Source organism: Notamacropus eugenii, chromosome 2 (assembly GCF_028372415.1).
Source record: "Notamacropus eugenii isolate mMacEug1 chromosome 2, mMacEug1.pri_v2, whole genome shotgun sequence".
Classification (NCBI taxonomy): domain Eukaryota; kingdom Metazoa; phylum Chordata; class Mammalia; order Diprotodontia; family Macropodidae; genus Notamacropus; species Notamacropus eugenii.
Genome location: NC_092873.1, coordinates 525,147,961 through 525,162,441, shown reverse-complemented (window position 1 = coordinate 525,162,441; position 14,481 = coordinate 525,147,961). Strand labels below are relative to the sequence as shown.

General features: G+C 44.1%; 1 protein-coding gene across 1 annotated transcript in view; it reads right to left on the bottom strand.

Annotated features, from left to right (window-relative positions):
- Positions 1-14,481, bottom strand: part of CACHD1 (cache domain containing 1) — a 248,813-nt gene that overhangs the window by 74,114 nt on the left and 160,218 nt on the right. The window contains exon 5 of the mRNA XM_072649735.1: positions 1,202-1,328. Coding sequence (XP_072505836.1) covers positions 1,202-1,328 — 127 coding nt within the window. The remainder of the gene's footprint in view (positions 1-1,201; positions 1,329-14,481) is intronic.

Sequence of the window (14,481 nt, the reverse complement as noted above, 5' to 3'; positions counted from 1 at the left end):
CCCCAGGCCACTTCCTACATTCTCTGCTTCTATTAGGAGAAGAATTAAATAATAAGAGCTACAAGTGTGTGGGCTTTTAGTTTGGGAAAAGAAAAAAAGTGCATCTTTCCCATTAAGCCATACAACTAGAAGGCAGAGTCCATGTTGTTCAGTGTCTCCTGTGTCCCTCAGGGCACTAGACACAGAGAGATGCCCTCAAAAACCATTTATTGAATAAATGATGCTCTGGATGAGAGACGCTGTTAAGCTGGAGGCTGGTGGAGCTGACTTCTCAGAGCTGAGAAGGGACAGGGATCGAGGGTCTGTGCTTTCATTGGTCTGGGGAATTCCTGGGTGAGTAAACTCCTTCCAGGAGAGCAGATCTGCACCTTCTACTCTTAGAGGGTTGCTTAGAGCATTAAGCTTAGTGACTTGGCCAGGGTCACACAGCCAGTATATGTCTAAAGTAGGATTCAGGTCTGCTTGGCTTTGAGGCCAGCTCTCTATCCACTACACCACACTGCCTGACAGAGAATAAGCCCTTCCCCCACTGCTCCTGGCCCCCCAAAAGGGAAAAATCTATTTGGACTTAGTGGCCTGGAACACTTTAAGTAAGGTGCTGCCCCAAAGAAAACCCAATTTGATGATGAGCAGAGAAGCTCTGGGCTTTGGGCCAATTCTGGCTCTGCACTGGCCCTGTTCCACGGAACAAGTAACAGGAGGTGGTCTCCCTTATGCATACAGCTTTCAAAGCTGAATCCAACTTTAAAGGGGTTTAGTGACAGTGTTCTAAAAGGTCTTAAAATGAACACATTAACCCCAAGAAAGTAAACTTTTCCCCCCATGAAATCTGGTCATCTATATACCCTTCATTTCTGAAGCAGTAGGCAAGATTCATTTTTTTTTTGCCTTAGCTGAAAATGAGAAGAGAAAATATACTCATGAATGTGTATTTTGCACAGGAATCTGATCACTTTTCAGAAAGATTTTCTGCAATGCCTAATCATCCTGTGTTTAATTTATAGGGACATCTATTTTTGTCTATGTCACTGAGTCCCAGATCTCCATATCCAGCCCCTTCTGAATGAACTGAATGAATGAGGGGGTAAATGATGCAGTGAATGAATGAATGGGTGAATGAATGAGTGAGGGGGTAAATGATACAGTGAATGAATGATTGAATAAATGAAGGAATAACACCAAATAGCAGAAAACTTTGTACCTGCTCCGATGCTCATAGCTGCCCTTGCACCGGAATTTGTGTGCTGGGAAAACGGTAAAAATTCCTTCTTCAGAGCTGAAGTACTGCCACTTAATCCCAGGGTTGGACTTCAAATTGTCTGCAAGAACTAAAGGAAATGGGAAAATGAGATGTCTGGCCACACTCTTACAAAGACAACCCTGGAATGAGAATCAATCAATCCATCAACCAGCAAGTGTTTATGGAACCCCAGGGGGCATGCAAGGCATACTGGCCCTGTCCTCAAAGAGCATGCATTCTGTTCCTTGAAAATTCCCACATTATAAATGCTCAGTGTTTGCAAAGTCATGGGATAGACTATATTACTTTCCTTTAGGAGTGTCAGCCTTAAAAATCCAGCTTCTCTCTTGTCTGATGCCTCTTGGAAATGCACTTTGCATACCTTTCACATCTGTTTCTTACAATAAGCCTATGCTCTTATTATGTCTGTTTTATAGACCAAGACGCTGAGTCTGACAAAAGTTAAGTGACTTGCCCAGGGTCACACAGCTAGTAAGTATCTGAGACCAGATTTGAACTCAGGTCTTCCTGACTCCAGGCTCTGTCTGCTTCTCAGTCAAATCTACCAAGTGGAATCTTGGATTTCAAGTAATTGATGAGGGAGACCCTATTCCAGGCAGCACTGAGGATGGTGTCCAGTCAAGCATGTGCATGTGGGTGCTGAAGAAATGCTTCATAACAATGACCCCAGCACAGACAGAGGCTCTGAGGTCACCTCAATAGTCCCCTCTTGGCAGAAATGCAGAGTAGCACCACTGGTATATGTTTAACTTATAATTGGAATGAAGGTGACTCTGCCTTAAAGAGGTGGCATTTCAATCACATTTGAATGGCTAACACAAGGCTTAAGGTCTAAGCAGGCACTTACATGCTTGATACAAAAACAAGCAGTTGTTGAACTCTGTGAAAATGTCAGGAGAGCAGCTGTGTGACCCCAACTTAGACCACAGACCATCCACATCCCAGACCTGGCTGGATTGGAAAGAACCCAGCACAACCAGCCAGCCGGGCTAAGGGGGCTCCCGGTCAAGATAACAAACAAAAGCTCCGAGGCGTTGACATTCAAAATAAATACCCCAGTTGGAGAGTTTAGTTTTGGCACCTCATGAATACCTGAAAACTCTGGCCTGAGGCCTCCCTCCTGGAGGTGGGTAAGACATACACACCCCATTAGGTCAGGGGAGCCTTATTGTTTTCTGTGTCCTGTACCCCTTGAGAGGCATCTGGTGAAACCTACGGACCCCTTCTTGGAATCCTGATTTTAAACGCATAAAATAAAACACATGGAATGACAAAAGAAACCTATTCTACTGAAATATAGTTGTGAAAACATTTTTAAAAACAAACTCCTGGAGTCCAAGTCAAGAATCCCTGAATTGGAAGGTTTTCTCTTTGAAAGGCATCATGGTACAGAGGAGAGTCCTAGATTTGGAGTCAGAGACCCCAAGTTCCAATCCTGGGACTGATACATCCTCTTGTGTGACCTTCAGTAACTCTGAGCCTCAGTTTCCTCCTTTGGAAAATGAGAGGGTTGGATCTGATTGTCTTGGAGATGCCTTTGAGTTCTAAATCTATGATCCCATTAGAAATGAAATAATGGGTGTTGTTCACGTCTGAGTGGAAAGAAGCTCCATGCTCCTCAGGAAAATGGACGATGGTCTTTCTGTTCGCCATAAAGGAAGGAAATTGACAAAGGAAACTTGAGAGGACATAATGAGCATTAACCACACGTGAGGAGTGAGATACTGAAGGAAGGGTGATAGGAATCTTCAGGATTCCACAATAAGGGAAAGGGAGGCCAGACCCAGCCTGCTGATTATTGGAAATTCTGAGAAAGGGAACTGTAAAGCTTTTGGTGTGGAGGGTGAAAGGTGATAACACAGCTAGGATTTCACAGTCAGAGGAAACTCCTTGTACCAGTGCAGACCCGCAACTTCTCTGTAGTGTATGGTCTTAAAAATGACCTGAGGGGACTGAGGGACCCTGGCCCAGGCTCACCCAGCCAGGACTGAGCCCCAGGTCTTCTGGAGTATCTCCAAACTGCATTGGAGGGGGGCAGGGGGGAGGAGCAAGGCTTTATTTAGAGCATGTGTGTTAGGGAAGGTCTGACCAGAGGGAGTTTCAGAATAATCAGATCCAGACATTCATTCATTCTTAGCAGAGGGAGGGTTACTCAGTAAGCACAGAAATGCTTTTTCATTCATTTATTCATTTGTTCGTTCACTCCGCAGAGATTTTCTGAATACCTACTATATGCCAGGTAGTATGCTGGTAATTAAAAATCAGCCCCATACCTTCTTGCCACCATGTAAGATAGCATATCCACAGATTAAGAGAAGGGCTGTGTAGAATCCCAAGACCTAAATTCTGTGGAAGAAGCTGGCCTAAGAGGGGTGGAATGCTTTCAAGAAAGGCATTCTGCTGGTAACGTGTGTCCTGGCTAAAGCCTCCAAATGCGAAGGTCACCTTAGGTAGCTGTAAGAGTGCTATGCTTCTTAAACAGAACCAGGGGAACAGAACACATGAAGTGACTACAGTTGTGTAAATGGAAAGAACCACAATTACAATAGGACGAGACCAAATGGGAAAATGTAATGACCAACGTTGGTGAATAAAAGGAGAGGAGAAGGAACAGCCCCTTTTTGCAGAGGTGGGGGCCTAAGGGTTGGAACATTGCATAGGATGTTTGATTTTTTTGATGTGTAGTTCGTTTTGTTGAATTGGTTTTTCCTCTTTTATATTCTTTGTTATGCAAGATGGCTCTATAGGAAGGGCAGACACAGTGAGATATTGGGAAATATACTGATGAATTTGTGTGGGGGGGGGGGTAAGGGGGCTAAGGAAGGGCATACTTGCCGACATTTATTACTATTCAAAAGTTCATTGGACCATCCAGAGAAGTCAAAAGTTTCCTCTTCCTACAGTTTTTTAAAGCAAAATTTAGAACTCCTCTTTCTGGAAAAGTTGTAGAGGGGATTCTTTGATCAAGAACTCTGGAATTTCTTGATATGACGATGGCTTTCAATCATCTCTTCTCTTCCTTAGAGTCTGGAAAGGTGGTTTAGAGCTAGACTGAGAAGGGCAATAGAAGCCAAGATGCCAGCCACAGGGAGCCCCTGAATCTTCTTTAGAGGCGGAGCTAAGTGATCCAGTTTTGCTTTAGGAATATCATTATGGCAGTTTTGTGGATGGCAAAGAATGGACTGGAGAAGAGAGAAAGGAGGTATGAAAGTCAATTAGAAGACTGTTAATTACATTAGTTCATTTCAGAGATTATAAAGGGCTTAAAGTAGGGTGGTGGGTGTGCCAATCAGTCAATATGCATTTATTAAATATCTGCTATTCGCCAGATCTGTAATAAGCACAGAGGATATAAAAAGAGGCAAAGGACAGTCCCCGCCCTCAAAGGACTCACAGTCTAATGGGGGAGAAAGCAAGCAAAAAAAAATATGTACATACAATGTGCAGGATAACTAGGCAATAATCAACAGAAGGAAGGCACTAGGAAAAGCGTCCACCAGAAGGTGAGATTTTAGTTGGGGCTTGAAGGAAGCCAGGGAGGTCAGTAACTGGAACAGAGGAGGATGAGCATTTCAGGTGTGGGGGCCAGCTGCAGAGAATCCAGAGCTGAGAGAGGGAGGATCTTGTTCACAGAAAGGCCAGGAGACCAGCATCACTGGATTGAAGAACGAGGGATGAAGTGAAAGAGGTGGGAGAGGTGGGAGGAGGGGAGGTTATGAAGGGCATTCATGTCAAACACGATTTTGTATTTGATCCTGGAGGCCATAGGGAGCTTAGGGAGTCAGGGATGACATGTTTGGTCCTTTGCTTTAGGAGAATTATTTTGGTGGCTGAATGAAGGATAGACTGGAGGGAGGGGGGAGAATGGGGACAATTACAGAAGAGGGTGAGAGATGCCGCAAAGATGAAATCAACAGGCTTTGACAACAGATTGGATGGGGGGTGGGAAACAGTGAGGAGTCCAGGGTGAGTCCTAGGGGACTGGCCGGAGGCTGTTTCCCTTAACAGTAACAGGGAAGGCAGGATTGCTGGAAGGTTTAGATAAAAGAGAATGCATTGAGTTTGGAGAGCCAATTCATGATGTTTGAAAGGCATTTGAGAATGTTACAGAGATGTTAGGGCAGGATATTGTCAGCACAGACATAATAACTAAATTCAGGGGAGTTGATAAGATCACCAAATGAAGCAGTATAGGGTGAAGAGAAAAGGTCCCAGGACAGGGCCCAGGGGGACACACTTACAGGTAGAGGCATAATCTGGAAAAACATCCAGCAAAGGAGACCAAGAAGGATGGGTCAGATAACGGAGGAAGAGCGAGGAGAGAGGGGCATCTGAGAGAAAAGGGTGATCGATAGTGTCAGGAGCTGCAGAGAGGTCATGGAAAAGGAGGATTGAGAAAAGGTCACTGGATCTGGCATTCCTCGGCAGGTGAGTAGCTGTGGGCAATGTGGAGACATCACTGGCAAGATTTAGGGAGAGAAGAGAGGAGACCCTGACTGAGCAGGGGAGCTGAAAAAATCAAAAGATGGTGATCACCTTGACAGAAAACAGGGAAGTTAGGGAGGTGGAGTGGGGTGGGGTTTAGGAGGAAAGACAATGAGCTGTTTGGGCACGAAGATGGTGCTGGCTTCCTAATTTTTCTCCATCTTCACTCCATCTAATTCCCATAGCATTTGATAAAGGATGTCCATACAATCAGACTATGAATACTCTCCACAATTTGAGTGTTACTATCTAAATAGAGAGCAGCCACGGGGTGCCATAGTGCACAGTTCTGCTCCTGGAGTCAGGAAAACTCATTTTACTGAGTTCAAATCTAGCCTCAGACACGTTCTAGCTGTGTGATCCTGGGAAAGTCACTTAACTCTTTTTCCCTCAGTTTCCTCATCTGTAAAATGAGCTGGAGAAGGAATGATAAAACCACTCCAGTATCTTTGCCAAGAAAACCCCAAATGGGGTCACAACTGAAATGACAATGGCAACCTAAATAGGCCCTTGAAGAAATTCTACAGCCTTCCTAACTTTGCCCAAGGGGTCTGCCATATCTGAAAGCTTATCCCTACTCCTCTCTGCCTCATGAATTCCCAGCTTCCTTCAAAGGTTAGGTCAGGTTCCTTCTCCCCAGTTGTTAATGTTCTTTACCTCAGGAAATTTTATATAATTTTTAAATTTACTCATGTTTTTGATTTCTCTCTAGTAGAATGGGAGCTCCCTGAGGTCAGGACCTGTCTTGTTTTTGTCTTTGCATACCCAGCACCTAGTGCAGTGCTTGGCACATGGTGAGAGCTTAATAAATGCTGGTTGAATTGAATTGAAATTGAATGTTGAGTTTGAGGTAGCTGGGGGACATCCAGGGGCAGATGAGCACTGATGATAATAATTAGTGATAATAATAGCTTTACCACTAACCATATGCCACACACAGTGCCCAGTGCTTCACCCATATGATCTCATTTGAGACTCAGAACAAACCTGAGGTAGGTGCTATTATTATCCCCATTTTATAGCTGAGGAAACTAAGGCAGAGGGATGGACCCAGGATCGCACAGCTAGTCAGTATAAATGTCCCATTATCTCTTCTCAGCTGTAAATAACGGTTGAAAACCCCTGCAAGAAACTCATAGAAGAACACAGAAGTGACAGTTTTCATTTGGAACTGGATCCCTGAGGTGCTGACAAGACCATCTGTCTGTCTGCTCTTTTGTTCCTTTTAGAGCCCCTCCCCTCCCATTCCCAGGGCTGTCCACCCTTTCACTTTTGTTTGGTCACAACACACAATTCCCCATCAGAGAAACAGCTGAGAAAATAAGCCCCTTCTCTCTCAGACTCCTTCCTTCTTTTCCATCTTCTCAAATCTCTGGATTCCTAAAGACTCCCATAAAACTCAGCGGATGATCCTCCATGCAGGCCCCAGGCTTCCTGGCCCTCACCTCGCCTCTGTCCCAAAAGTCTCACCTCCAATTCATCCATTAGAATTTGGCCTGCCCTCATATTATCACCAGCATCCCAGGCATCCCCACACTGGTGACAACTTCCCCCAGCAGACTTTTCTACTCCTGCCTCTGCAAACCTCCAGCCCAGCCCCTAGAGGCTCCATTGCAAACCACGGGGTGCTGGGAATGTCATGACAACGTGACCAAACTATCTAGTAGAGGTATGCTCCCACCGCCCCCCCGAATCAAAGACCCCATCATGGAAGCTCTGTTCCCTCCTCCTTCTTTAAGATCAAGCCTTCTTGGTGCCAGGCCCAACAACACTTTGCAAAACATCCACAGACACCAGCTTTCCACCTGCCAAAAATAACAGACCAAAGTTGTATGGAGTGCACCGAAAAGCACATGTACAAAATATGCACATTGCTCCTGAAGGCCAGAGTTTGCAGAGCCTTTTATGATGTGCTAATCACCTTGGGTAGCACTGGGGTCAGTTTAAATTCAGAGACCCATGAGCATACCCCTCCCCCTCTGGTGGGTCCAAGTATATCTGGCTCGGGCAGCTATAGGAGGTATTTACTCCAGGGGAATGGAGCTCACAGTCTCACAAAGGATGAAGGGACCTCAAAGGTCAGAGGAGGAACTGAAAGCCACTGAAAAGAAATGACCAAGGTTACAGACAGAGAAAGAGGCAGAAGGAGGATTTGAATCCCCCTGGGGAAAATTCTGTATTATTTTTCCTCCCCTCTCCCCCCATGAAATTTTCCCAGACTCCTCTGGCTGTTAGCACTCACTTCCTCTTAAAATTATTTTGGCCATGGGTTACTTATTTGCATAAATTATTCAACACTCGCTCAGAATTTATTAAGTAAAGATAACAGGATGTTTCAGCCATAGAACTGAGTTTTGGGGAAGTAAAGTCAAAAGGAAATCCAGTCCCTGGCCTCATGGAGCTTATAGTACAGCAGGAGAAAACAACATACATAAATATGTGGCCTAGGATCATAGATCTAGAGCTGGAGGTTGATCTGAGGTCATTTTACAGATGTGAAAACTGAGGCCCAGAGAGATGAAGTGACTTGTCTGAGGATGTACAAAGAACATCCAAAATAGATTCAAAACACAAGATTGGGCAAAGGCTCAAAAATGGTAGAAATTGGGTAAAATATTGTTCTCATCTAGTGTGTGTCTGCTTGATTTCATAGAGGTTTTGTGGCTAATTCAACACTTAGTTTACACCTCTGATTAATTTAATTGAAGTCTCGGCCCTCTGTGTTTATTAGGGTGGAGAGAATTCCAACCCTCACACCAGGAAAGTGTTAAGACTCTTCAAGCAAGCTCCCTTGGTGTTTAGGCTAGGCAATTCAATTCAGTTCATTCTGTAATATACGTGGAGAAAGCCAGGGAGCTTGGGATTTGGGGGACCCTTCAAGCTGTAGGCACAGGATTCAAAGAATTCAATAGTTATATATTAAGTGCCTATTATGTTCTAGACTGGGAAGTGCAGTGGATAGAACCCAGCTTCAGCAGACTAGAAGACATGGGGCCAAATCCCACCCCTGTAACATACCAGCTATATGACCTGGGCAAGTCACTTGGCCAATCAGTGGGCTAGACAATGCTCTAAGACTATTAATTGGAGACAAAGCACCAACCTGCACACCTTCTACTGAAGGATGTTTTATATTTTTGAAGGAAACACAGCAATACTCCTTCTTCAACGTTGGCAAGCTACTAGTTTATGGCTGTTGGTATTAGCTCACCAAGGTTACGCTCCTTTCCATGAACTTCTCAAATGTCTGAGATGTGTTTTTTGTTTCCTTGTACCTTTATCTATACCAGTAAGTCCTCCTACTTTCTTGTTTGCGACATCCTACTTTGGGTTTTTCAGGGTTGTTATCAATAAAAGCAAGTATCTTGTGAAGAGTCATATGGAACAGGTATTCAATCCCATCTGATTCCCAGGGCTGAGAAGTTGGCTAGTGTCCAACAGGCACATATAATCCATTAATAACTAACTGTGATCACTTAAAAATGAAATAGAAATATTTTTGCTTTTCACTTCTGTGTTATTTTTTTTCAACAGCTACTAAGTTTTTAGGACATAAAGACATATCAAGTTGTTTGTACCTAATTACTTAATAAATAGAACTATTTCTATTCTTTTGGCTCTGAGAAAAGGGCTGAGATCCTAAGGGTGCCAAGAAGCAACCATGTGGGAACCTTAGGGTGAGGCCAGTCTCTAAAGTCAACCTTAACTATCAACTATGCTGAGCCTAACTTGAGGAAAGGGGCATGGGGTCTGCTCCAGCCACATCTTTAGAAACAACTTTTCAGATCTGCCTACAATTTCTTCTTCTCACAAGTTAACAAGAATCAGAACCTGGGTTCTCTCAAACAACCCACAGACAGTAAAACAAACACTTTCCCTAGAAGTGTTGATAATTTACCTGGATCAGTGAGCTACCTGAAAATCTCATTAACCCAGACTTCCATGAAGTCACATTTTAGATGCCAGTCTGGGCTGAAACTGTGCTTCAAACTAGTTATTCATTCACCCCCTCATTCATCCACTTAATTATTCACTCATTCATTCAACCAACATTTACTTAGAATGCACTAAAGCATGTTCAGTAGATTAAGGTATTAACTAGATTATCAAGAATACAGCTAGCTAATTAGTAGAAAACCCACTCATCTAACATGCAGAAGCACCAATTTTCCTTTGCTTTGACATCCCAATTACAAATCTTTATTTACTCAAGGAAGCAGAGAACAGGAATATTAGGAAGAAACACTCTGCATCTGTATTCCTTTGTGCTCAGGTTTGAGAGTTGGAACTGGCAGGGAATCTAGAGGTTTGCCATGTAGCCCATTTTATAGATGAGGAGAATGAGCCCCCAGGGAGGTCACAAGATGAGTCTGAGACAGTAAATTCAAGTGTCTCAGCTCACAAAAGTGACCATCATCAAAAGTACAATGGGAACCCAGGTCCTGATTCTACAACCCATGTTCTCTCTGCAAAGATACTGCCTTCCTTGGGGAGAAACATGGACTGAAAATATTAGTAGAATAATTCCTCTATTACTAAGAGGATACACCAATATACAAGCTTTCAGAAAGGCAAAATAAAATGAATTTGTTAGCAAAGGGAGACACAAAGGAAATGGGGATTTCTTTACTTTCTACCTTTCTCTCCTCAAGGCCAGTTGGGCAACAGTCCTTAGAAGTCCTAGGTCAAGCGAGAGATGTTCTTGTCCAGCAACATGGAGCTTGCATAGGCTCATCAATTTGGAGCCTGAAGGGGCCTCAGAGACCAAGTCCAATCCCCTCATTTTATAGATGAGGAAACTGAGGCTTGGGGGACTCTGTGACCTGCCCAGAGCCCATAGAGAGTGTCATAGCTCAAATTCAAACTCACTCAATCTGGGTCTCAAAGCAGCACCCATTCTATTGAGCCACACTGCTGTCCAAATCTATTGGTGACTCCTCAACTCCTGGGTGACTGTGGGAGGGAGACATTACTTTAATCAGGCCAAGGAACTGACTCACCCTGAGAAATTTCTGCTGTTCCTGCCTCCTCCTTCTCCTCCTCCTCTTCCTCTTCAGATGCTGCCACCAACAAAATAGGGGACCTGGAATTTAACCCAACCTCTTTCATGTCTAGGCTGACCTCATAGAAAAAGTAGCTTGGTTCCTAGAACGTTTATTTATAGAGGCTTCAATATCCTAGAAAACAGACTTGAAATAGTCTGAAACTTTGTCTCTGAAGTCATTCTGATTGGCTTTTTTTCGAATTGGCCTGAGTCACTGAACTCTTACTGCACTGACTGGCAAAGATGGACTGAATTCAGGACATTTCTTAGCCAGTAAAATGCTGCACTGCTCTAAAATCCTGCTTTGATGTCTCACTATGCTATGGTAATGCTACATCAAAGTAGTGGCAGCTTCTGTAGGTCCCTAAACTAAGCTTAAAAGACTTCAAGCCTGGGCCCAGCAATGGCCTGTCCATCCATCCACAAGTCACTCCCCAAATCAGGAGGCCTTTACAAAGAATAAGTGAAGACATTTCCTTTATTTCACCCAAATATGCCAGCAGCACCATGATTTCACTGATTCCACTGATGCAGATCTCAGCTCATCCTGGGTAACTCATCCACATGTTCCCCACAAGTTCATCTCAGAGAGTTGGCTCGACATGCCGGAGGCCTTGCTTGCTTCCTCTAGACACTACAAGGGAGCCATGGCTGTCCATTTGGAATTCCTCACTCCAACACATGACTGGCTCATTTTCTTCTCCTAGCATTGAATTCAGTCCATGGTGCCTCCCTTTGCAGCAGTTCTTCTTCTAGGCTCCTCACTGATGAGGGTTGACAGCCCACTCACACCCACCATGCACCTTGTCATTACTCTCTTGGAGATTTTCCTTTTTAATTCTTTAAGCCCCTATCTCATTGTCATGCAAAACACAGGAGGCAACTTATCTAATTCACTTGGATGTTAGCAAAAAGTTTGGTAAAGTCTCTCATGGTATTCTTATGGAGAAATAGAGAAATTTGGGCTAACTGAAAATACATTTAGATTGATTCCAAATTGTGTGATGGCCAAGTTCCATGGTTCAATCTCCATTTAGTAGAAGGCTCCAGGGAATTGCCCCAGGCATCTGTGCTTGGTCCTGTGCTGATAAACTTTTCATCAGTGACGAGAATACAGGTATAAATGGAATGCCTATCCAATTTGCCAATGACATAATTCTGGGAGAAAAGGCTCTCACATCGGATGACAAACTCAGAATCCAAAATGATCTTGACCAGCTAGGGCAATGGATGAAATGTCAAGAATGAATATAAAATTTTACATTTGAGTTCAAAACGGTGCCAAGTTGGGGGAGGCAGGGTTAGGTAATCCCTTGTTTTGAAAAAGAGCCTGGGGTTTTAGTGGACTGCAAGCTCCATATGTCATAAATGTGTGCTATGGTAGCAAGGAAAGTAGATCCAACTGTGGGTTGCATGAAGATGGTCACAGTATCTGGGGATAAGAAGTTCCCCTATGCTCTCCCTCCATCAGACCACATCTGGAGGACTAGGCTCTGTTCCATAAGGATTCAGATAATTTGGAGAAAAATTAGAGAAGGGCAATCAGGAGGGCAAAGGGCCTTGAGATACTACCCTATGAGGATCAGCTGAAGGAACGGGGAAAGCTTTGCCTGGATGAGAGAAGGCTCAGGAGAAACATTCAATTTCAAATACCTTTAACGGCTAGTCTCTGGAAGAAGGTCTAGATTTTCTACTCTGAAGGTTACAGAGTTACATAGAGGTGGGTTTAGGCTTCATATCAGAAAGATTCAGGGATAAAGGCCTTGGTGAAGGCAGGGATGGGCTGGAGTCAACCAGCCCTGCTTGCTCAATGTTCAGTGTGAGCATTTACACAGGAAAGGGGAAGACACTACAGATATGGGCTCACTAGTATTCTGCTGATTGTCCAGACTGAAGAAAGTGATGGGGAAAATGTAATCTTGCAGATTAAACTTGGAAGTGTTCCATGAGTACCTTTTGTTTCTCCAAAGATCAGGTTGTTGTTAAACAGCTACCAGCACACCAGTGGGTAGGGGAAAGTCTACGCCAATGCAAGTTGGCATGTTCTTTATAACTGAGAGTCTTAAAGAGCTGCCTGGGGCACTGAAGGCCACAAGGTCAGTATGTGTCAGAAGAGAGACGGAAACCTACATCTTTTGAGTCTGAGGCCATTTCTTTATCCACTATATTACATTGCCTCTCTGTGTCTGGAAAGAGGAAACTAGCCCCAACACTAACAACAAACAACACCCTTGCTCCTATTTAGAAGTAAAATGGGCCACCTTGAGAGTTAGTGAGTGCTCCACTGAAGCTCTTTAAGAGGAACCAAGATGACCACCTGCTATACATGTTGGAACATGGATTTGTTTTTTGGGGGGAGGGGGTATGTGTTGGACTGGATGGCCTTTAGGTTCCTTCTAACTCAGATTCTACAGTTTTTTGAGGACCTGAACTCTGAAGGCTAGAACAGCTAAGGTCACCAAGATGGCAGCAGGGAGATGAGCTTTTGGCCATAGCTCTCAAGAATCATTTATTAAGGTGGAGCCAAGATGGCACAGTAAAAAGACACATGTACTCTAGCGCTTCCCCCACAGCCCACAAAATACCTGTAAAAAATGACTCAACAATTTCTAGAGCAGCAGAAGCCACAGAACGACAGAGTGAAAGAGATTTCCAACCAAAAGTAACCTGGAAGGCCAACAGGAAAGGTCTATCCCATGGGATGCTGAGTGGAGCAGAGCCTAGATCTGGCTGCATGGCATGGGGAGAAACAGGATCTGAACACACTTCTGGGGCAGAATTCACAACAGGGAAGGTCCCAGATTCCCTCAACCCACAAGCGACAAAGAAAGCTTCAAACGTCAGCGTGGGAGAGCTTTCCCAGCTCGGTGAGAGGGGAGAGGTCCCCTGACCCCAGGTGGTGGCAGCAGCAGCACCAGGTGGCAAGTGGCTATGATGGCAGTGGAAGCAGCCTGGGTCCATTGTCTGAGTGGCTCAGCTTAAAGCCTTTGGGGGAATTGAGCAGGGGATCTGAACCTCAGCCCTCAGTGGCAGCCCACCCTCATCTAAAGCTCTTGGGGGAATTGAGCAGCTGATCTGAATCTCAGCCCTGAACAGGGTCCTGGGGGGAGGAGGAGCACTAGGACCCTCCTCTTGACAAAGGATTCAGAAGTCAAGTAACGGACTGGGAAAATGCCTGAAAAAGGAAAAAAAAATAAGACCACAGAAGGTTACTTTCTTGGTGAACAGGTATTTCCTTCCATCCTTTCAGATGAGGAAGAACAAGGCATACTGTCAGAGGAGGTCAAGGCTTCTGCCTCCAGTACCTCCAAAATGAATATGAAATGGACTCAGTCCATAGAAGAACTTGAAAACTGAGTCAACATCTTGCTAAAGGAGAACCAAAAAAATGCTTAGGAAAAAACACCTTTAAAAATAGGCTAACTCAATTGGAAAAAGAGGTCCAAAAAACCAATGAAGAGAAGAAGGGTTTAAAAAGCAGAATTAGCCAAATGGAAAAGGAGGTTCCAAAGCTCACTGAACAAAATAGTTCTTTAACAATGAGAGTGGAGTTCAGGGAAGCTAATAACTATACTATACACCAAGAAGTTATGAAATGAAACCAAAAGATTGAAAAAATAGAAGATAATGTGAAACATCTCACTGGAAAAACAATTGACCTGGAAAACAGATCCAAGAGATACAATTTAAA